This window comes from Bradysia coprophila (genome assembly GCF_014529535.1).
Source record: "Bradysia coprophila strain Holo2 chromosome X unlocalized genomic scaffold, BU_Bcop_v1 contig_35, whole genome shotgun sequence".
Classification (NCBI taxonomy): domain Eukaryota; kingdom Metazoa; phylum Arthropoda; class Insecta; order Diptera; family Sciaridae; genus Bradysia; species Bradysia coprophila.
Genome location: NW_023503325.1, coordinates 1,463,239 through 1,488,008, shown reverse-complemented (window position 1 = coordinate 1,488,008; position 24,770 = coordinate 1,463,239). Strand labels below are relative to the sequence as shown.

Here is a 24,770-nt window from a genome sequence, read left to right as displayed (position 1 = left end):
AACACCTTCAGGAACGGGTTGGCTCAGTGGTAACATGCTGGCCTTCCACCAAGAAAATTCGAGTTCAATATCCCGGTGAGGACAGATTCTGTATAGGATTTTCCTCAATGTGTAGCATGAAAGTAACGTTCCTAGGCGTATCCAAGCTTCATAATGTGGGCAGTTGAGGTGTTGTTGACTTCAACAAAACGTACACATCAGATTGACAATGAATTCTGTGTGCAAATATCTGAAGTCTAACTTTAGGCGCAGATATAATCTGTGATAATCCAACAGATAATAAAGGCTACAAAATATGTACATTTTTCCGAATTAAGCGTATCAGCAACAGCATCCAATGTATTCTGGTTTCCTGTCCGCCTGATGCGAGATTAGGAATAGGGCCGTAGCTAATGGATTTCTTTTACATATCCCATACTGGCTACGAGTCTGAATAGGAATTCACGTTCATGATGTAATGGATCTTTTCGCTAGAGAGCTAATGGGCCGAGAGTGAGAAACTTTGGAATTGTTCTAGTGGTCCCGTCGCTTTGCACGAAAAGCTGAGTATCTCTTACTTGGACGATTGATCTTCGGCGCTTCCATGCTAATTACTAAATCCGATGGGAACTCCATTTGGGTAATTGATTACACACCCTGCTTGGAATTGCCGAAGAATCCGGTAATTAAACAGAATTGAAAGAAATTGACAGGAAGTACCTATAGAAATTGAAAGGGAATTGAAAGAAATTGAAAGGAATTGAACGGAATTGAAAGGAAATAGAGCGAATCCGGCAATTAGACGAGTTGCTCCGGTAATTTAGGCAATTAAACGGACTTGAAAGGAATTAGAAAATGATTTGCCGCCCTTTTGGCCAGTGGTTTCCCCTTGGCTAAATCGCCTTTAATCAACCGTTCAAGACAGTTACGTGAATAACTATTACAACCAATAGTACAATAGCAAAGCCAATAAACCAAGATACAAAATGTCGGAAATGTATTTGAATTTTTGGGCGTTTCACAATATTTGGTTGTACTTCTCCCTTTGAAATTACATTTGACGACCTTTGACGTCACAATTCCTTTCCAAACATGTGTGGCTCTACGATTTAGTGCAAATCTTTCACTAAACAATAACATATCACAGCAAATAACGGCTCACATAAGTCCGAAACTGGTGAAACTTCCATGCTAAATGTATTTACTACATTGAAAATAAACGAAATGAATTCAAAATTGAATGTCTGTAACACATCTATCTACCCGAACATTAAATTGCCTCTTTGATCCCATAAACACAACAGTCTCATTTTCTAGGATTTAATATTTTAAATGTATCGCTTTGAAAATGTAAATTTACTTACGATGGATGTTTAAATTTACATAAAAAAAAATGTCGGTAAGTACATGCATTCCAATGGTATTTCCATACCATGGCTGTATTATATACAGAAGCAAAAAAAAGGCATACACAACAATATTTGAATATAACAAAAAATTGTTCGCATTAAATTGGTTTCTGTTTCCTTACCGGTTACCGGTTAACATCCCTTTTAAGTTGACTTGAATTCGCTATGGAATCGCGTAGAAAAAATGATTCATGGAAGCAGCGTATTTTTATGTATGAATTTGGAATGAGTTATATCGGTTGGATTTAAAATAAAAAATGAATTTTCGCACATAGAGCATACCGTTTGTTCATTTGATAAATGTATCATTTTCTTGGATGTTGAGCGGTAGTGTGGATCACAGAAAATATTTTACGGTTCGGCTCACACACTGTTCATTAATATTGAGTCAACTTTTAAATAACAAGAGTCGGTAAACTATTGTCAAAAAATCTAGATGGTTTTTGTAAGCTGAGAGAGTATCGTATCGTAACGTTTTCCTAACTGGTATTTAAATATCGCGACTTCGTCGTTTGTTTCCCACGTCGCGTCGTTTAGGAAAGACGTTGTTCCTTATTAATGCTAAAAGGCTTTTTTTATCGAATTCGATTCCAGCACTCGCCTCCGACTCGAGCTGGAATAGTATTCTTGTCGAGCTGGAAACCTCTCATTTACTTTGTACATTGTACTCGCTAAAATAGTACAATTTTTACCATATTTTCAACTGGTCATATCTCAGTGCAGATGAATTCTAGACCAAATAATACTAGATTTGCCTAGAAAGGGATTTTCTAACAATGGTTATGGCTTCTACGGACCAATACCTTCCTAGGCACTAAAAAAGTGAAAAATTCGACATCGGCATGGTATTAGCGACGGTTTATGTACTAGCCTTCCAACAAAATGATCTAGGTTCAGACTATTCCGCGTGAGATTTCTATAGTCACTAACGACAGCAACGATGCACACGTTGAATACATTTAGACGAGATGTAAAGCAGAGATAGCAAGATAGCACCTGACTTTCTGATAGTATTACTTAGTGGCGTGGTTCAGAAGTCACGTTTAGTCGGTGGTCCGGAATGGACGTTTTATTGGCCGTAAAAGGCTGTTATTGAGGCCTCTAAACAAACAAACAGATAATAATAACTCCAAACCATCCAAACCATCCACCGTTCAGACTCCCGACCAGTGAAGGATATGCAAACATTGTTTTTCATGCTATGGCTATGGGAATTTGAGATTAGGACTTGGAACTAAAGCATGTTTTCTAACTTACATCAATGGTAATCGAAATGGTGGAGCATCCACCGTGTAGGTCAACAGAAGTTGGTTCGTCAATATTTTTTTTTAGATTATTCTTCAACTTGAGCGGTGAGAGTGTGCCATTTAATTTCAAAACAATCTTGAATCAATTAAACCAATTTTCTACAACAAAGAAGCTGATATTATTAAAGAGACTGACCGCGCATGAGTTCTCATCACAAGCACAAAATATTTCCGAAATATTGATCCTCACAATGTAACCCCTTTTTTAGGTATGTAATTGTCTCTGTTCATTTTCATACGATATTTTCGTATGTTGTTATCGCTCTGTGTGATTTCAGAAGAACGACAATGAAAAATCTACAAAATTTCATGCTTTGAATTAACATTTTTAAGCAACAAAAAAACATTGATTTGAGTTGCAAGCAACACCCATCGGACATTTACATACTAAGAAGCACTACTCATTGTTTAACCATAGACGAGATGGAGCGGCCGTGTAGTTAAACAGAAATTTTCGAAACATTTTCAAAACCAGAAACATTTTTCCGGTTAGTAACGTACGTGTCTCAGTCCAGCATTTCATGTTGCGGACATTAAAAGGTTTTTATTGATGAAGCCTAGAGGCAATATAAACAGCAATCCCGACCCCAATTTAAATATCTCTATTTTGGTATAATTTGGATCCATGAAGTGCTCAAACGTATTCGACAAACATTTGCTGTATATTTGTATAATTAAACGCAGGTGTGGGTAATTAAGTTAGCATCCTTAAATAGTGAGCTTTTGCGGAAGGAACGTACTGCAAACTTATCTTTTTAAATTGGCAAAAAGGCCATGACTGCTACAAAAACCGACGGTCAAGATTTGCTTTAAAGAAGAGGAGAAAAACCTTTTTTGAATTGAAAGGATTTTCATGATTTGTAATCTACCATTAATCCAGTGTTTAACCACAAAAGAAAAACATAAGAAGGGAACGAATAGTAAACTGGTATACGCATCTATAGCTAGTTGTTCATAAAAGTCATGTACATATTGAAACTATTCTGCAACAATGCATCTTTATTCTTTAAATCTCCTCCACTAACGTTTCTCTTTATATTATCTCCTATTAAAATTGCTTAAATCGATGTTGAATGCCCTGTACCAAGGAAGATACAGCCCCATACCACTATATTTAGCTGTATATAACTATAAGTGGGCGTTTTACAGCTAAATATAACTGAATACCGCTCAATATGGCTGTGTTTAGTTATATATAGATGTCTATTAATGGGACGCCTGAAATACACCCAGCACATAACCAATAACTTCCCTCGTGACGGCAACTCTCTAAATATCATTTTTAATAAGTTTTATCATTTTTACAAAAATCCAATATGGTGACTGCGGCCTGTTTGTTAGAAAACTGAAAATAGCACCGCCGGTCACTTTATGGTCTTTATTGCGGGGAGTATAGATCTCTTCGTTTGGTGAAACTGATGACGGAAACGTGAGGAATGGTGGGGAAAAAGTGTGCAAACTAATCGAAACCAACTTCACAATTTTACATAGTAATGAATAAGTGAGTGCGTCCAATTCTTTGAAATGAATGCAAATGAACTAAATACGGGGAATTCCCATAGAAGCAAAGTTGGTTGTCATTAGTTTGCACACAAAACCGAACCGTCGATCGTCACGCCAGCGGTCATTTTAGTGATCTATATCGACATTATACACCGTTTTTCAGAGTACTTCTGATACCGAACATTAATTCTGCCATTATTTGCGCTATGCGTGACCGTCACGCCGTGACGTCATTATTATTTACCTTCAATAATATGTATGTCGATAAGTTGGCCGTTTCCGAAGGAGACTGATGTTTAGAAACTGAGAAGAAATGTAATAGAGTTTTCCCATATTTTAGTACATTCTGTCAGAAAATTACTGCTGTCACTGCGCTTATTTTCATGTGAACCAACTTCATATGGTGACTTATATATAATGACAAATGTGAAGTTGGTTCACATGAAAATAAGCCGCAGAGAATGAAGTACTATGAAAAAAATGTGGCGCCTCGACAGGCCAACCCCTTTTGTCCCATACAATAAAACTTCATATGATACCAGAGACACCACAGATACTCGATGTACTCTTGAATTTCATTCCGAAACTGTTTTGTGTAATATACACGCATATTTACCGAATTTCAAATAATTTTTTTTTCTCCTGAAAATCGGTTACAATTTACTCGAAATAGAAGCGAAAACACTATTGTGTGGGTAGCCCGACTCACGTTCAGTGATCCAGTGATCAAAATACGTTTGATCTTCATTTTTAACCTCCTGATTGGCATTGATTTGGTCAGAATCGTTTATTATATATATGTTGAATATCGTGCAATATCTTATCTTGTTGAGACGCGAATCCGTGATCGTACGATCTACTGCCTTGAATAATTAACGTGAGCTGCAGAACATATTCCAGAAGCTTATAGTTATAAGTTACACCAGTACCACTGGGACTTACAACACATTCCTGTGGTATTGTGGGTACAACATTATCTATATGGAGCTGCACTTTTATCATTCTACAAAAACGTGTTAGTATTTGAAATATATTGTGACAATAATATAGGGTGGATGTACCCATCCTCGGACGATTAACTTTTTTTTCGACTTCAATTAAGTGCTATCAAGGCTCAAGCTATTATTTTGGAAAGATTGTATTTTCCAACAGTCACAAATTTAATTAAGATTCGTTTTATGTACGAATTATTTATGAATTATTTTTAATTAACAATTTGATTCGGCCGAACATGAAAATCCAATTGTCGGACACTTTTTTCCGATGCTCGGACACCTCTTCTTCAATGCTCGGACGCTAATTGAATTAAATAATTTCACGGATTTTTTTCAATAAAATAAGAAAAGTCAATTGTTAATCATTCAACTACACTAAAAATGAAGTGAAAACACTAAATTGAATAGATAAAACCGTTTAAATTACAATTTACAAAGCATTTTTGAGTCACACTATTTAGGTACCATTTTCGGTGTATTTAACACGGCATATGTTGAATTTGACACTTCATATGTTTTCCATATAGTCCGACTACTGAATCAAGACCAAATATCATGTTTGTATCAACCGGACACCCAAAAAATAGTAGAAATAATTGTTTATAATCGTGTTTGAGTGAAAATAATATTATTTTGAACATTAATTGATCTCAAAAACAAAGCCACTGTACAATATAAGTAATTTTCAACTAGAAAAAAGAAGTGTTTTGATCACCTCACAAACTATTTTTCAGGTAGAAAATTAAACTTTTCAGTATGTGGTGCCACTGTTTCAATGATTAAAATTACACAGTGTTCCTAGTGAATCCAATTTTACGATCAATCGATAGTGAAAACTACAAATTACAACTGAAGGATAGTCATCCACAATATTTTCGAGCTAGAAGTTAATTATTTTACTTTTAATGTCAGAGTGACCGAGCATTGGGTCGTGTCCGAGGACTGGTACGCCTACCCTACGAATGAATTGAATGTATCACAATTGAAATTAATTACGGCTTGCCAACTTTCGGCAAATAAATTTCTAAAAATCCAAAACTGAATTCTAGATTTTTAGAAATTTATTTGGAGGCATTCCACGACTATTTAAGTAAAGTCCAGGGTGCCGAAACTTGACAAGCCGCAATTATTTTGAATGTGGTATTAGTTAGGCAATAAAATGTTGAATTAAACAGTCGGTCAACTCCTGCTCAATTAAATTTTGAAGAATTAACTAGACACAATATCCAAATAACTCGACAATTACTGTCTGTTACAATTAAAACCAGACATAGTCGTTTTTACTACAAGTTCCACATGCAATGTGGAATACGTTTACATTACACTACTGCATATTTTTGACATTTGAAGTTGGTTGTTGCTTATCTTTTGATGGTTTCAGTGATTTTTTCTAAATTTTCATTTTCGATTCGGCTTTAATACAGGAATAAATCGTCCCATTTTCAAGAAAGCGATGAAATTCGGTCACTTTTTGGTCACTCGTTCACTTAAATTTCAAATTCTGAAGCGCACATACGACGCGAATGCAAGAAGTGTTTACAACAAATTTTTAAATTTTCATTCAGATGAATACTTATTGACTATTCAAAGAGTCTTTACAATTATGCAGAAAATGCTATCACTTCAGAATAGATGATATTCAAAGACATCAAAAAATTCGTTGTTTACATTCGAACCAGCACATTATTATTGAACGTTGAAGGTGCTTTGAAATAGGATAGTTGAAACCCTTCCACGCTGTAAGTGTTACGCTGTAAAATTTGGCGGAGAAAGCACAATACTGTTTTTGGTTGCATGATGCCGCAGATACTCGACCGATTTTGCTCATCTTCGAACTCGATCGGCCCATTAAACAAAACTGATATACAGACAGGCATTTTTCTATCGCTGATTTAGCATCTCTGAGCAACCACAAAAGTTTTCTCTTACCTGACCCAGAGATTCAAACTGGACATGTCACAAGCGTGTTAGTAAACCTATAAGATCGCTGTAATTCAAACGGCTCTAAAATATTAAGTTATCCAAAGTTAGATAACATTTCCTTGAAATTAAAGTACGTACGACCAACGAAGATAAATCAAGGTTATGTACACAGGATTACAGGACATAATCAGAATGCAATTTAATGCCCGTATAGTTATCGCCTAGTAAAGATTTAATTAGTTTTTTAAGTCGTCTATCTCATATTTGCATTAAACTTGATACTTCCAGCTCACACCTTTAATTAATTTGAATTATTTTCTTTCTATTTTTAGTATAACATAAAGAAAAAGGAAGAACAGGTTGAACAGCAACCACAAGATGAACCAAATCCGTTAATGAGGAAAAAAAAGACTCCCGAAGAGCTGGCTGCTGAGGCGGAACAAGAAGACTTAGATGACTTTACGAGTAAGTACAATAACAGTCGACTTAAGATTTTATTGGAAACCAGAAAATTTCCATTTTACCGCATGAATTTTCCATATTCTAAACTCATCACTTTTTCTATTCTACTTCGCTTAAGTAGAATACAAATAAATAATTCAATTTTTACTCGACGGATTTCAGTCAAATATCAGTGTTTAGTGCATGATCTCAGGTCGCCGGAACAGTAATTAATATTTCAATTGGCAGTATTTGCCAAGGTAAATATAGTATGGAGGTAATGCCATATATAACCGAATCAGATGTGCGGTGGCATGAAAGTTCGATACAAACGCCATCTCACCGCTTCGTTAAAAGCAAAAAAAAAATGGAATAGAAAGTCAGGCAATCTGTTGTGAGATGTCAGTGGCATCGAACTTATGTGCTAGGCCACGCGTGTGAATGGCATTACCTTTACACTATATCTACCTTGGTATCTGCTATGCGATAAGAATTGGAAAAAGGAAACGAAGCAAACGGTTTTCCAGACTCTTATCGCACATAAAAAATATTGGGCCAATTGAAATACTGTCTACAGTCTTGGAGTCCTGAGATCGTGTGCTGACATTAAATTTAAAAATTTAATTATTTTTTTGGTTGACATTACACTGGGATATTGCAATGACATCTTGGTTGAGATAACGAAGAGACAGTAGAATGGAAAAAGTGAATAGTTTAGAATATACTCATACCGAAATATCACTCCAGGGGGCACATTATAAATAATTTCATTTACTTAAATTACTTTGCCAAAATTGACTGACATTTACCTAAGGGGCCGTTCACAAATGCCGTCACGCTATTCTACGGATTTTTCGACTCCCCGTCACCTCACATAAAATTAATCAAAATTAGTCCAAATTTGTAAAAACCGTCACATTTCCTCAAACATCCTCTACCTCTAACCGTGTGTCGTCATTATTGTCAACAGTCGTTAAACTGAAATTTACCCAAAAACTTTTTCGGTAAATTTTTGTGGTAAAATTAAGCAATTCTGAGTAATTTCAGCAAATAAAATTCCCTATAATATACCCCCGGTTATATAATATGATTGAATTAGTCATGAGTGCGACTGTATCTATGTATGAGTGTGCTATAAAAAAAGTTGAGAAGTTTAAATCGTTTTTTATGAGTAAATTTTTCTGAAAATATTCAAGTATTTGTTTTGTTGATGACAAACAACAATGCTCCATATATAGTTCCTGTGCTTGAAAAGTTCATTTAAACAGTTGACATCATAAAGTAATTTATGAATGTAAATTTTTTTGGACTCTTTATGCTTGGTAGAAAGTCCTATGCAGCTGTGGCGTCCAATTAAAAAGGAACAAAAAAAGTTTTTGTTTTATAGTTTTAAATTGTAAAGAATTTAATGACGCTAAATATAGTCTCGGTAAAATTCATAACTTTAGCAATTAAAATCAGGATATTTTACATCATTGAAATGTACTGACTTTCCTCTCATTAACTAAAAATGGAACTTTAGTCTGGGTCTCGCCAAAACTCACATTGAGAAAAAGTTTCTACAACAAAACATAACAGGCGTAAATTACATTCACTTTTTGATTAAAAAAATTGAAAACAATTCAACCATTTCACTTCCAAAAGTTATTACGGTTGATTGCGTTTTTGTATCCCAATTTGTGCTGCAGCTTGACGAATTATAAATCAATAACCAATCAGGTGAAAATATATTTTTTTCCATAACGCAGGGAAGAAAATCACTTTTTTCTACGCTGAAACTTCGACTTCGAAAGCCTTTGTTATGAAGACTTATTTTTCACTCGGTGATCAAATAACTCTTACTCACAGCTCATAGAACTGATTTCTTAACTAGAAAGACACTCAACAAAATGGTAGGCTATTTCTGAGCCAGAATTTTCCTTATTTGACTTTATTACAGCACCTCGGAGGCCGCATTCATTTATTACATGAGCCAACGCACTTTAAGCGAAAGTGCTTCGAGTGACAGCTATCGGATAGTACTGTTTCAGTTTCTATTTAGAGTACCACTCATGCTCGAAGTCTGAATTAATATGAATCTTCATGATCAGTTCTGCAATATACTACTACATGCGTCCAAAACAGTATTTTAAATGTTTCAAGCATTCGACGCCTTCGGCATGAGAAGCAATAACATAAGTTAGAATGAAGATAAAAAGTCTTATTCTTTGATATAACAGGAGAATGCGCACAGCATTGGGTACAAACTGAAATTTGTGCGTCTTTTGCTGACACATCCATTACAATAAACATCTAAAAGTGCCGCCGTGTTATGAATCTCTTATTTTTCTTAATCCAATTTGTTCCACATTTGCGTATGAATCACAAAAGGTGAAACAAACTTATAAAAATAAGAGATTGATAGCACGACGGCACTTTTAAGTGTTCGTGACTGTATTTGAGATTAATTTACTTTAATACGGTCGAAAACGGTGTGTCAGCCAGATAGCAACTGATCAAACAAATTAAAGTACACATGAAGTTGAAATGAGATGGGCAAGAAGTGAAAACGAAATGTTGGACATTTTAATTTGGATTTTTTGTAAATATTTTTATCGAAAAATAGAACAATCTACTCGTCGCAATAGTAGGTACAATAGTATGTTTTGTGCTAAGTGATCGAAAGCGGATTGTTTTCGAACGATTTTTTCGCACCGGATTATGGTCTTATATCAGACTAAAAAAAACACACGAAGAAGTCACTGTACGTAAATGTCAGTTTTACGTAGCAACCATCATAAGAAACGAGGGGCAAATATTCATAGGAAATCCTTTGTCAATCAATAGAATATCCTGAAAATCAAAGAAAATCTACGAAATCATAGATAATTCTTTAAAAAGCTCAAGAAAATCAAATCAAACGATGAAAATCCTTGAAAATTGAAGAAAAAAAAATCTTTGGAAATCCATCTAGAATCAGTAAAAAATCCTTGGAAAAGGATAGCCTAGCCTATCGTCGATAGGTAAATTCGTGAAAATCTTCGAAAATCCTCAGAGGATTGTCTTTTTGAAAATCCTTTGTCAACGAAATGAGCTAATAGCTGCCACTTGCTCGGAAACCTCCGTTGGCCTGTTGAGGCTCCAAAATGTTTTCCAGTACTTCATCCTTTAAGATCTATTTTCTGCCAAAAGAACTTTACTCCGGTAAAATATCCATAGCCAGAATTCCATACCAATGAAGTTGGTTCACAAAAGAATAGAGTGTTGGGGCACTAGTAATTTTATGACGAAATGTGCTAGAAAGGTATAGAATCTATAAAAATCTATTACGTTTCGCCTTTAGTTTGCAAACATCATTTCGATAATTGCATTTGTGCTAACTTGTTCTTTTTCTCAGCGAAACGAAAACAGCAATTCGTTATAGCAAAGGCAAAGTGAAAACTCTGATCTGAAAAAGCCTATTTTCTCCTTCATGGAGAAAGGGGTTACGAAAGTAAAGATTTTCTCATCTGAGTTATCATCAGACAAAAAGTGATAAATGCATCAATCACATCATGAACCATTGCTCTTATTTCGCTTTAAGCCATTTTACTCTGTTCGGAACGTAACAACGATTGTTAAGACATTTGCAGCAGAAGGCACACGTGAAAAGTGTATATGAAATTCCATTCTCGGCTGCTGACGATGAGCCGTAACAAAAGAAAAATCCAATTTGATCTGAGTTGCCGTGACGAAAATCGACGAATTATGTTCCTCCGGCGCAAAAATACTTTTTTTATTCACAAAAAAAATGTTTGCGTTCTTTTCACTTTTGTTCCTGCCCGGAGGGAAGGTTTTATATTCTTTTTAGAAATTCTGTTTGCTTACACATAGCGAAAAAAAAATGGTTTAAATGTAAAACTTCTTTTAAAGTTTGAAAATATTTGTAAAACATTCTCGTTACAATAGGTATTTGTTATTAGATTTTGTTTTGGGGGTAACCGTACAGTCGTTTAATTTTGATTGTGTTAAGATTATGCCAAACATAATGCTTCAAATTTGGTATAATTCATTTTCTAATAAAAAAATGGTTGAGTTCATGATGCGGAACATTTTAACATCTATTTAGTGAGACACAAGATAAGGTTTTTTTACGTGTCAGCTTAATGCTCTTGGCAATGGGTCCAAACAATGTTCAGTCAAAACAATGTCACTCAATTTAATAATTTTAAAGTTTAATCCGCCCTTCATTCCTTTAACTTTCCGTTTACGCATAAAAACTCTAAATATCCCGGATCATAAAGCTCTCAAACACCGAAACCTATGGTTAAAATCTCAAATTCACACTTTTCATTTGAACACATTTCGTATGCAAAATATTTTTCGAGGACTGTATAACGACTAGCGTTCGAGCACAATTACTATAAACTATAACAAAGAGAATTTTGATCGAAAATCCTTTCTTGATTTTTCGAAAAACGTATTTTGACGACTTTTTATTCCCTACAAATCGTCACTTCTTAACATTAGCATTAGATTCAATTCTTGCCATTATGTCCATCGCACAACGAATGTCGAACTCGAAAATTTTTCCTACAGGTAGAGAAAAGTCAACTTCGACATGTTTTCTGTTTTGTGAGCATTTGTATTTTGTAAATGATTCCACACAAAATGTGTTTAACAAATTGAAAATCCAGATTTTTTATTTTAGTATTTCATTCCTGTTGCGAGCGCGTGCCTAATAAAATTCAGAAAATAAAAGTCTAGACTTTCATTTGTTGAACTAAATTTTTGTGTAGTCAATTACAAACCATAACACCTCCCAAATTCACGCCGTAAGTGTGCCTAAAATTTGAATTTTAAGTGAACGATTCGATGAAAAAGTGAACCGAAAAGTACATTTCAACGCCTCATTGTATGAAAATGACGCTACGTTAGAAAGACCTCCGCACTTTCCATTTTGAATTTCGACCGCACTTACGGCGTGAATTAGGAAACATTTCTATAAATTTACAGGGAATTTCCATGGGAATCTAGCAAGTGCATAAATTTAAAACGTTCTTGTTATCGGAATTGCTCAATTGTTTATTAATTATTTCCAAATATTTCGGCTCATTAACTGGGAAATTATCAGTGGAGATTCATAAAACTGGAATACAACAAAAACAATTTCTTAGCAAACTAAAACATTTCTATACATACTACATCATAAAACATACGGTTGACAAGAAGTTCGCATGATTGTTATATAATCTAATCAAACAAATTTTACGTTAAAATCAGAATAACGAATCTAGAATTAAATCGTAAATTCACCTGAACGCATTTATTGAAAGACATTTAAATTACTCTTGTCACCAAAGACTTTGTTCGACATCAACAAAAATTCTAACTGGTAAAAACAAAACAAAATAGCATCGAGCTATACAACGTCCAAACGGACAACTGAAACACTCAAAGGCCTCACACAAGTGTTCTGATTCAAAGGCGCTACAGCACAAGTGCATAAAAACTATTCTTTCATTAAAATCTGTAAGCGACACTGATAGATTGTTCGATGTTTGCTTCAGCGTCAGCGTCACTAAAAAAATCCTTTAGCGATGTCAACCAGACAAGGCAACCCCGAGAGAATAAAATAATTATTTGTGTGTCGTAGTGAAAGGTGGAACATTTCAACTGCTAAAGTCGTACAATTTGAATTACGCAAATAAAGGTTTCTCGGTTTCTCCAGTTCAACTGCTAAAGTCGCACAATTTGAATTACGCAAATAAAGGTTTTTTTGAAAGCGTTTCAAGTTTCAATACACTCGATACGATAAGAAATAATAAGAAGAAACACACCAAAAAAAAAAAAAAAAAAGTAAAATATAATGAATCATTCATAAAATACTATGGAGATGAAGATGGAATATTACATTTTCTTAAAACAATATCACAGAAAAAAAAGAATTTGTAAAAATAATTCTGAGAATCGTTCGTTCTTCAGTCTATTTTCGAGCCCCGTTGCTTGCAAATTCAGTGTTCACTTTTACTTGTATACGATATGCGTATCAGCGTATCGTAACATTTCATTTCAGAAATTCTTCTTTTATGAGCTTAATTTAATTTAGCTCTTTTAAAGAGACAATAATCAAATATAAAAAGACGAAAAGTCGCATTTATGGAAGCACTTTATTATTTTCCATTTACACAGTCCTGGCAATTTGTTGGTTAATTCCATTTTAATTCAATCTTTTTTACCTTTTCGTTTTTGGTTTTTCCAATTTTACATAATTTTCTTATGAAACGATAAACATCGTATTGAGTTACGATCTTGTTCTCACTCAGACAAAACAAGAAACGCGGTAAAAGGCGGCAATTTTCAATGGATTGTGGTTCAAATTCGGTGGTTGAATATATTTTGTGCCTTTTGTTAATTTTAATAGAAAGCTGATTATCCAAAATATTCATTAAGAGCAATGCCTAAAGTTAGAGGGATTGGGTGATTTTGCTTTCATAAATATGTCTGTACATGTACATGTATGGCTGCGTTGAAAGAAGGGATAATTCAATTCGAGAATAATAATGAGAATGAGGCTATTAAGTCTGTGTGTTACACAAATATGAAGTAAAACAATTAGTAACGTTACTAATATGAATATCACATTACATTCGATGATCCGAAAGTAATTCATTACGTGAGGTAACAATTTTTGTATCAGGCCCGGGTCTAGTCGGGTTTCCAAAAAACCTCGGCGCACACATCTCTAGTAGATATATTCCCCTTTCTTAGTTTATGTAAGCCCCCAAAGTATATATTTATTTACGCTAGATGCTCGTAAAAAGTTTTTACTTAAGGATTATTTTAAATGTAAAGTGATGTGTATCCTAATAGGATACTATCCTATGTACATATACACAACCCACATATACACATCGAATTCACACAACGCGTTGATTTAGAATGGGAAGAAAGCTTCGCTAATGAATTCAGCATATGTTTTCGTTTTCACAAAACATATGCTGTCAGATGGTATTTGCATATAAACTTCTACATTTTGTATCTACATCATGTTATACTACCACTAGTTTAAAAATCCTGCATTTCAGTCCGGAATAGCTAGCACATTATACATAATATTCCACAACCAAATTGTGGGTGGAACTTTTTTTTCTTAATTTCGAGTTTTCTAAGTTGAGCTTAATGTACTAGATTTAGGTAATTATGAGAAAAGTACTAAATACTGTAAATAGCAAATGTCACTTTAGTGAATCATAAGAAAAATGAAATTTCGTTTCGAATGGTCTGTCGATGTTAATAGATAGATAGGTAGCGTTGGCTAATACAGCCGACGGATCATGAATCACAATACAGTTAACTAGTCTGAATTAAGCGCTAGGAATTTGAAATAAAAAACATAAAATAAACAAAGACTTAGTATAAAGAAATCACAAGGGTTACAGCTAATTATCACAACCAATCAGGTTCAAAGAAGAAAAGATATTGTCAGATATTACATTTTTTTTACAATTCGCTAATGTTAAATACTTCTTTCTGCATTCAGTGTTCATGTGCAATTTCATTCAAAAAACAAAAATACTAAAATGCTTCAACGACTGTGTTAACAGGGGATCATTAGAAAAACGAATGCCACAGGTGCTGGTTACGAAACTGTGATTTTTTGACGTTACAAATGCACGGAACGTAATTCAATATGGCTCTTGACATTCACGTGCGATGACATGATGAAGAAAGTTACATAGATTATTTACGAAGAATCGGAAATATTATTTTGTTGAACTTTGTGGGATGAGCTGTATTGATTACTCTGCATAACTCTTTACACAACAATATATATGCTATCTTTGCAGTGCTGAATTGCGACGCGAGATTAGAACCTTTTCATTCATAGAAGCTTACCGCCACGCTTAATTTACGCTACGGAACAAGTTTACACTGCATCGATGGAGTTTACATTAACTTGTTTTTGAATTGGAATTACATAGAAAGTCACTGGAAAATTTGAATTTTTCCGATGCTCAATTGACAGATCATTTGATTTTATGATTGAAATTAAGGATTGCCAAAACAGAAATTTTTGGCATTTGGTGTTGTTGTGCCAAATATTTTAGCGTATATGCTGCTCTGTGTACGGTCCTATTGACGATGCACAAATTTACACTACAGCGATAGAGTTTAAATTATATTCTTGTTGGGTAGAGTTTGGAAATTGACTGGATACGTTGGTAACTGTGCATTTACACAATGTAAAGTTTCCAGTGCAGAATTGCGACGCGAGATTTTTTAATTTTTCAATAATTAATCTTATCGAAATGTTGAATTCGCGCTACAACACAAAGTTTACACTACGTCGAGAGTGTTTACATCAAATCCTCGATGTGCTGAATTGCTGTATTGGAAAGTCGCTGGAAAGATTTTAATTTTTGCGTTGTGAAATGGATAGCTGTACTGATTGTATTAACATGTGACAGACGGCTAGCATATTAACAGTTTTACTATCGATCTATTACTTCATTTGATCGAAAATTTTCACAAATTGATTTCAGAAATCTTTTACTTCATTTGTTTTGAACGTGCTTTTTGCTATATAAGACCTCATCAGTCAGAGCTTGTCGTTTATTCTTGATGTCGTTATCGATAACAGATGACAGCCGTCTGTAACAGTTACAATGACATTCTCTGAAGAAAAAAAAATGACACACATTTGGAATGTTAAAGCCTGTGCGTTGGATTTTACTTAAAAACCGTTTGTCCAAAATTAGTTTTGCTTCACTTTATAGTACTCCTATTAGTAGTACTTGCTAAGGTGTAAAAGCGTTTAAACAGAATTTTCTAGAGGAGCGTAGTCCAAAGTATATAAACATACTGAAGGTAATGCAAATGCTCAGCGGATCACAAATTTTACGGAACCCAAGTTTCGGGTGAATATAAGATTTGTTGTGTTGCTTGCGTGACGTTTGGCGTTTTAATGTTGGTAGAAATGTGTTGTTCTGCATACAATTTTTTGTGTTGAGTATAAAGACGCAACCTAACAAAGTGAATTTAACTAGTCGCCAACATTGTAAAAATTATATTCACCCGAAAGTAGGGTTCCGTGAGTTTTTGTGCATTTGCATTACCTTCAGTATGTTTATATACTTTGGCGTAGTCAACGCAGTTGTCAAAAGTGCGCAATTTTTTAAAGTTTTGATTATGGTATCATATACGTCCCAACATTTTTTATTCAAAATTAGGCCTTTTATATTGTCACGTCTGGTTTATAAAATTTTCATACCAGAAGACGGCATTGAAATACTTTTTCCTACTATTTAACGATGAGGAAATACCTATGTTCGCACCTGAAGCATGAAAATGAATGTTAGTATTTATTCGGCGTGCCCTATTCTTCGTATCTGTTATAGAATTTCTGCGTTTTTTTTTTCTTCTAAAGCTTATACGAAAACAAAACAAAATGCCATCGGCAAAATATGAAAAGGAAAGAAAAGTCGATATAGCTCAGCACACAAGCTTCTTCTAAGTGTGGTTTCAAAGAGGTTTTTCAGAGAAAGAGACAGAATAAAAAAAAATTGCGGTTTGCCATTTTAATTTATTTTTTTTGAAAAGAAAACGGCATTGATGTTGAATAGATGACATAAAAATGACATGAGATAAAAGTTGTATTCTTTAGGAGAATTATACTGGGGTATGACACTTCGAACACAATTTTTTGGTAGACCGACTAACCGATTTTTTTTCCGTTTTTGTTAGGTTGAAATTTCATATACAAACTGTGCAATACCGGTAATACCTTTCAGCTCATTACCGACAATACCAAAAATATAGCGAAATGTTTTCGAACCAGTGGTTGCGGTACGGTTCGGTACATTGCTATAATTGACATCGAATATGCCCGTAGTTCTCCAATTAAATTAATTAAAATTTGATTTTATTAAAAAAAAACTTTGGAACGAACAGAACAGTCCGTATGATCTGGAATTTTGATTACGTTCCGCAAACCCAGTCAAATAAATCAACAAACATTTTAAACATTTATAATACTGTGGCTAATGACACCGGGTGTCAATAGTCTCTTTACTATACTAATGCTAATCGCACCCGGTGCCATTAGCCACAGTATTATAAAGAGACTATTGGCAACCGGAAAAATTAAAATTTGAATAAAAAATCCGGATATTTTGAAAATTAAACTTGTTTTGAACACAATCCTAGGGAGATCATCTCTTTACGAAATGTAACGTAAATGTAGTTTGTTCGATAACAAACTATATTTACATTACATTTCGTAAGAGGATGAATTCCTCAGGATCGAACAATCCGCCTTTATGTTACATTTCGTAACAAGATGGATTCCCTAGGATTGTGTACAAAACAAGTTTAATTTTCAAAATATCCGGATTTTTTATTCAAATTTTTCCGGGTGCCAATAGTCTTTTTATATTACTGTGGCTAATGGCACTGGGTGCGATTAACATTAGTAAATACAATAAAGGGACTACAGGCACCGGGTGCGATTAGCATTAGTATAATAAAGATACTATTGGCACCTGGTGCCATCAGCATTAGCATAATAAAGAGACTATTGGCACCCGGTGCCAATAGCATATTCGCATTTTAAATGCAAATTTAACCGATTTCTAGGATTGAATTGGAAAATCCAGATCATACGTACCGTTCTGCTCGAATAAAAGTTTTTTTTTTTTTTTTAAATAAAATCAGATTTTAATTAATTTAATTAAAGAAGTTCAGGCGTTTAACGAGTGTTATCCAATGGACCAGCTGGTAATCGGTCAAATGGGTTGGTAATTTACGTGGTTACAGCCAGTGTCTACACTGAAATTCAACTTGATGAAATAAAAAACCGAAATGAGCGTACCATTGATGTTTTATTTTTTAAAGAAAACGGCATTGATGTTGAATAGATGACATAAAAATGACATGAGATAAAAGTTGTATTCTTTATGAGAATTATATATTTTTGAGATTGTCAACTTTCTCTTCCTACGGTATAGGATATTGTGTTTTATATATATACAACGTCCGTAAACTAAGCCATATATATATATATCGATAAATATCATAAGAAAGAAAATAAGAAGCAAAAACTTTGTTGGTTTCGTACTTCGAAAATTCAACATTCCGTGTTATTTCGAAATTAATTTTGGCAAGGGAAAAACTTTTCTTATCAATTTAATAATGTTCAATTAACGTGTGTCTGTGCTTTCTCTTTATTTATTTATTTTTCACAAGGACATATCTTTGAATATAATAATGTAAATGAGTGTAGCTGTTTAGTAAACGTTGAGAGAGCTTTCATTCGCTGATTATAATAATATTTTTATTTGTTTTAAGTTCTTATAAAACCTTTCGCTAATTCAAAAAGTATTTCACAAATGGATTTGGATAGCGTATAAAGATAGGTAATAAATTGGAAGTTAAATGTGGTCTTTTCATGCAAGACTAAATCTGCAATCGCAGTTCCCTGCTTTACAACAATAGAAAGTGGGAGGAGTTAATTCCGTCAGTGATTACTTGAACTTATCCACAAATGAGTTATCAGTAGGAATTAAATTTTAATCTTTTAGGATCTGACTTTCGACGATTGTATCGGATTGTATACTATGCGCTGAAATAAAAGTCTCATTTTAATCCTATCCAAATGTTATTTGTAGTGAAATAAAATAGATATTTGTTCAACGAGTGAATAAAAGTTTGCAATTGAATTTCTAAGGCGTGTCCCAAATCATCCTGTCACCTTTATTGTGCAGAGGTAAAATTGCACCCTCTAACCACTGATCCGGTAACGATTCGTTCCCTATTCAGTCCCTATTCGTTCGACTAATTCATAAATCTCCTTTGCCAATTCCTCACCACCCATTGCTGCTGAGAGTTTCTTCAATGTTGGTGCTGACACGATACGACCGTCGTCGTTAAGAAAAGAATCATCGGTAGCATTGCCGTCTTCAACATCCCCGTTGAACAGAGCATTCAAATGTTCCTCGAATCGTTCCAGAACATCATGTTTTGCTATAAGCTTGTAAGCAATTTGCCTAAAGCAAATCATGAAACATTTTCTGAAAATCGAAATCAGTTGTGATGTTCTATCTTCTAAGTGTTCTACCATAAAAGCTATTGTCAAAATAACATTTGCCAAATTCCTTATGTAGGACTTACAAATGATAAAAAAATGGCGTATGTCTTTGCTGAAAAGCTGATTCGCTCCAAGATTAATAAATGTAGCCAAGATATCGTAAATCATCCAAGATCAAAAGTGGTCTCCCAAGATTTTTCTATTCTCCTAGCATTGCTAGGATACTATGTAAGATTTCTGACCCATGCATCTGTCCCTCCCAGGAACCTATCTAATAGAACAAGTCCTAGCTTGGGCACGCCGAGTGGTCGAATGAACCGCCAAGCGTTTCAAAATTTTAATGATCGATTAATGATATTTTTCAGTGAACGTACTCACTTATACTTGTTGTTCGGCCGTCGTGAACTACGACTTCTTACATTTACCATTCGTGATAAACATGCGAGTAATACTCATTGAGTATCATGCATTGATTGATGAATGAATGAATGAATACGTAAACTCATCATGATAAAATAGGGAAGTGAACAGTAACATTTAGTGTAGTTCAATGAATTACATGCATAAAATTGCTACGTATCATCAATTTCGATGACTTTTAAAAATAAAAATAAATTTTTTTAATCTTTCTTAATTTCTTTTTAACTAATTTCAGAACTAAAGAACTCAATAGAAACCCAAGTCAGTGAGATTAAGTCGCAACTAGAGAGTAAATGTGTTATGCAGTGATATGTCACCGATGAATTCAAACGATTATTTAGTCAATAGCAAAATGTAAATCCTATTATATTTAACAAAAAAAAATAATTAAAGTAAATTAAAATGAAGGAGAAAAGAAAAAGAAAACATGGAAGCGATGAATAATACATCCAATCAACACTATAATATTATATTATTTTAAAAAGAAGAAGAACAAGAAAATGATGATTGTAATAGAAACGCTGAGAAAACTAAGAAAAATGGAGAAATGGAAAATGTTGTTATATAGTAAAGTGAGAGGTAAAAATGTTACAGCATCCTTTGAAAAATATATATGCGACGAGACAAATTAGAGTAGAACATTTTTAGAGATAAAAGTATATATAAAAAGAGTGTAAAACATATTTCAACCAAAAAAAAAACACAAATTATGTTCATCCGTTTCATTCAAATAAAGAAAAAGATAAGAAAAAAAGAGTTAAACCAAATCCCAAGCATAGAATATTGTTGTAGAAATCCCAATTTTACAAAATTGTTATAAAATTCGTTTAACATTAAGTGTAGATATTTTTCCGCATGAATTTTTGTTAAAATTTTTTGGTTGTTTTATTAATTGATTTTTTGTTTCTCGTTTACCTATTACAGTTTGTTTAAAAATGAATAAATTAAATACAGATTTAAATATATATCAGCATGGTTTTAGAAAACAAAATATATTTAAAATGAAAAATGGAAAAACTGATTTTATATCTGCTTTATAATAAGCGTATGTGATATACATTCGAATTCAATGTTTGATAATAGAGATTTAGAAAAAAGTACTTGTATTAATTAAATTTAAAAAAATTTATCAGTAAAAACAAAAGAGAAAAAAAATGAAGTAAAAGGCAAAAATAAAAGAACTTAAAAGAATATAATGTTTTGTGATAGTTTTTTTTTTGAATAGATTGATATGACTAAAAAAAATTTAAATGAAGTAAAAGAGTTTAAAAAAATAAACAAGAAAATACCCAGTCATTTTTAATAAAAGAAAAATAATAAATTTATGCCGTTTTTTATACAAATGAAGAACATAAATTTAACGAGAAAAAAAAGAATCTAAATGAAAATAGTGATTTGTAATTTAAATTTAAAAAAAAAGTGTAATAAAAATTAAAAGAAATTGATAATGCAATTTTTCTGTAAAATTTTTCTTTTTCGTTAAACAAAAAAAAAAAACACAACAACCTTAGCACATGCTACAGGTTCTGCCATGAATATTTGAAAAAAAAAATTGAACAAAAAACTAGAAATCGAAATTTATTGAATTTAACAACAGAACATTATACCAAAAATACGCAATATAAGTGACTCATTCATACACAGTTGTCACTGAATGTGGTCAAAGCGTTTGATTTAATTTACGAAAAAAAAAAAATTAAAAAAAAGCGCGCGAAAAAACATTTTTTTTTTTGACCAGTGGGAAGTTTGACCGCACAAAACAAAAATGCCAAATGCATGCGCGCTACACACACCCACACTAGTCAAAACAAAAATGTCCAAACAACTACGGAAATGAATAATTGGTGCAAATTTCATCCGGTAATGGAATCATTTCCGGGCGCGCGCGATGCTGCGAGTAAAACACAATTCTTTTTTTTTCGATTTGTGTATATACTAGAAACAAAAGTGGACCATATTCACACACACCCACACACACACGTGTATTTATCAGTCAATCATGTTGGTTATTTTACTATACCAAAAAAAAAACGAACTAGTTCATTGGTGGAAAGGTTTGCATGATAATTTTACAAGCGTGCCAGAAATTTTCTTCGGACCTCTATTGAATGGTATCACTGCCGTTTAAAAGAGCGTTAAAATACACTTCAAACGTAAATAATCTGGCAGGAAAATAACTGTAAATCCGAACTTTGACATCACGAATTCGTTAACAACGACAACGATTTCATCAACAGATATGAACATACCTGTCAACAAATTTCTTTGTAAATTTCCGCCAACCTGAAAGTTGAGGTTAAGTTGCCTCCTGTGGATGAAATTTGACATTATACAAAAACATCGTTTGTAACCGCATTCTAGCCCACTGAGATGGTAACCTCTTCTTTGATGTTTCAAAACCATCAATTCTTCAATTCTTCAAATATGTAGGCAATTCCTACTCTTGTATGTACTTCGTCTCGTACTGAGATCGTTTAGCTTCAAAGACCAGCTACCAGATTTAAGGGACATCTGAATCAAGTAAGTCTACGCGTACCGTTTGCAAATTTTCGGTATTCAGTCGTCATTAATTTTTTCCGTGGTCACTGACTGGTAGTAACAGTTAGTAAGCGATACCACCAATGAAACTAATTGACACACAACAAAAACAACCTAACTACAACAAGAACTTTTTAACATCTTTCATATTATACTATCACACTACATTCATCAGTTATATTTTGAAACAATTTGAATTTCTTTTCATTTAATTGTCATTAATTTGGTTCATACAAGAAAATGATATATACTTCAAACATTGAATATTTTCGTTTTGATTTTTCATCCAAATTCCTTCAATGTCTGTAAAAAAAATTGCTGTTATAAGATAACCTCCAACTTTTTATAAAATAATGAATCTTTATCAAAAACAAAATCTTTGGTCGCTCCTGATTAAGTACAAAATATACATCATTTTCAGTAAACGATACTCGTCATTAAGCTCAATCAATTGACGTTAACTGCGTGCAAATCGCTCGTTCAATTTATTCGACATGTCTGACAGCTGGGATCGTGTTTGACGTTTACAAGGTCATGAAAATGATGTATACAGAACCGTCCGCACGGAATCACTAATCGGCCGAAAACGCACGAGTAATTTTTGGGTTGCTGAACTCATCAATTGTAAAAGTTGGGATCAAAAGTCTGTCCAAATTATCACAATTTCTTCACAATATTGCAATAGAATCAACTAAAAATCAATGATGTTGTGACTACTTGCAATATTTATGTTTTTTTGACGTTTGAAACGTCACTTTTAATCAACTTTGATTTCAACAATCACGATTATACTGTCTTTTCCATTGAAATCCGATTTGTAATACATTCTGTTGAACCATGGAAAACGCAGCACAATTGTCGAGATCTCAGCAACGAGTGTTTTCGGCCCAAAATGGTAAATTTGAGTGTGTACTTAATAGGAACGCTATCGGAAAAGGTTTGTCGTTTTTTCTTTTCTTTCGTATTTTCGTTTCTCAGTTTAAATGTTTCATAGTTTCTGTATCGTAATAGAGCATCTTAATACAGTACGATGAATTTTATCAATTCAGACATAAAGTGCATGAATAAAACACAACTTGCATATTTAGCTCTTCGATGTCATTAGTAGATTAATTTTTCGTTAAAATTTCGTTTAATTTCGATCACTGTTTATGCTAAACGCTCTCTATATGCTTCTATCTCTATTATATAATAAATACAACAACCAACAAAAATAAAGTTTATATGTACAAAAAGCTCAATGCTACTAAACATAAACAATATAATACATGTATTTCTACTTGATGTGCAACTTCTACCAAAAAAAATAAAAGGAAAACAATAACGTTACAAGTTTGATTATCGTCGTTGTCTATTTGTCTTTGTATGTAAAGCTACACTTTTCCTCTTGTAATACTACTAAAACACAGTATACACACTCTCAGACAAGTTTATATTTTTATGCAATAGCAAAACTATACATTATACACATGAACACATTTTCATTTTTTTTTTGTTTCCCCAATATATCCGTCGTTCAAATCCATTTCTCTGTTTGGTCTGGCTGTTTTACATCCGAAACAAAAACTCGCAGAATTTACAAGTTTTTCTTGCGGCTGCGAAACTAGATGCAGTTGTTTGATACGTTTCTTTTGCTGTAAAAACGGATTTATTCGTCTCATTTTTTGTTTGTTTGTTTGTTTGTCGGTCACAGGTATATAGTAACTTGTCTACCCACATACACACCACTCCAACTAAATTCCTTTTTGCTTTAATTATTATTTGTTGGTGCTTATGTGAAATAATAAAGGTGGGATGAGACTCCAGTTTAGCGCAAATTACTTTTAGTAGCCGGGTGAAGCCAATGACAATATACTAATTGTTGGCAGTTTTGCAATGATTTTTGGAACATATTCGAAGATCCCAAAAGTTATGATTAATCGTAGCATATCAATCACATAACCACATTCAAAGAAATGAAAAATAGTTTGGCGTTTTGTCAACAAGACACGTTGCTCACAACTTTTCGAAATGTTCCATTTTTCACTCACTATTTTTCTTCCCTGTATTTTTCCAACACATTCTTACTATTTCAAGATCTCATCTTTTGGTATGCTTAATATTCGATCGAAAAGAAAGTTTGGCGAAACGGTGAAATATAAAATTTATTTCAGCAATAAAGAGTTCGCAATGATTTGTTACCAAAATCAAGTCAGGTTGTGAACACTTT

At 33.4% G+C, this 24,770-nt stretch overlaps 1 protein-coding gene across 1 annotated transcript in view; it reads left to right on the top strand.

Moving 5' to 3' along the window:
• The window catches only part of LOC119069448 (complexin), a 29,286-nt gene extending 7,955 nt beyond the window's left edge, over positions 1-21,331 (top strand). Inside the window, exons 2-3 of the mRNA XM_037173503.1 lie at positions 7,449-7,581; positions 20,259-21,331. Of these exons, the coding sequence (XP_037029398.1) occupies positions 7,449-7,581; positions 20,259-20,332 (207 nt within the window). The 3' untranslated portion in view covers positions 20,333-21,331. The remainder of the gene's footprint in view (positions 1-7,448; positions 7,582-20,258) is intronic.
• Positions 21,332-24,770: the final 3,439 nt, after the last annotated feature.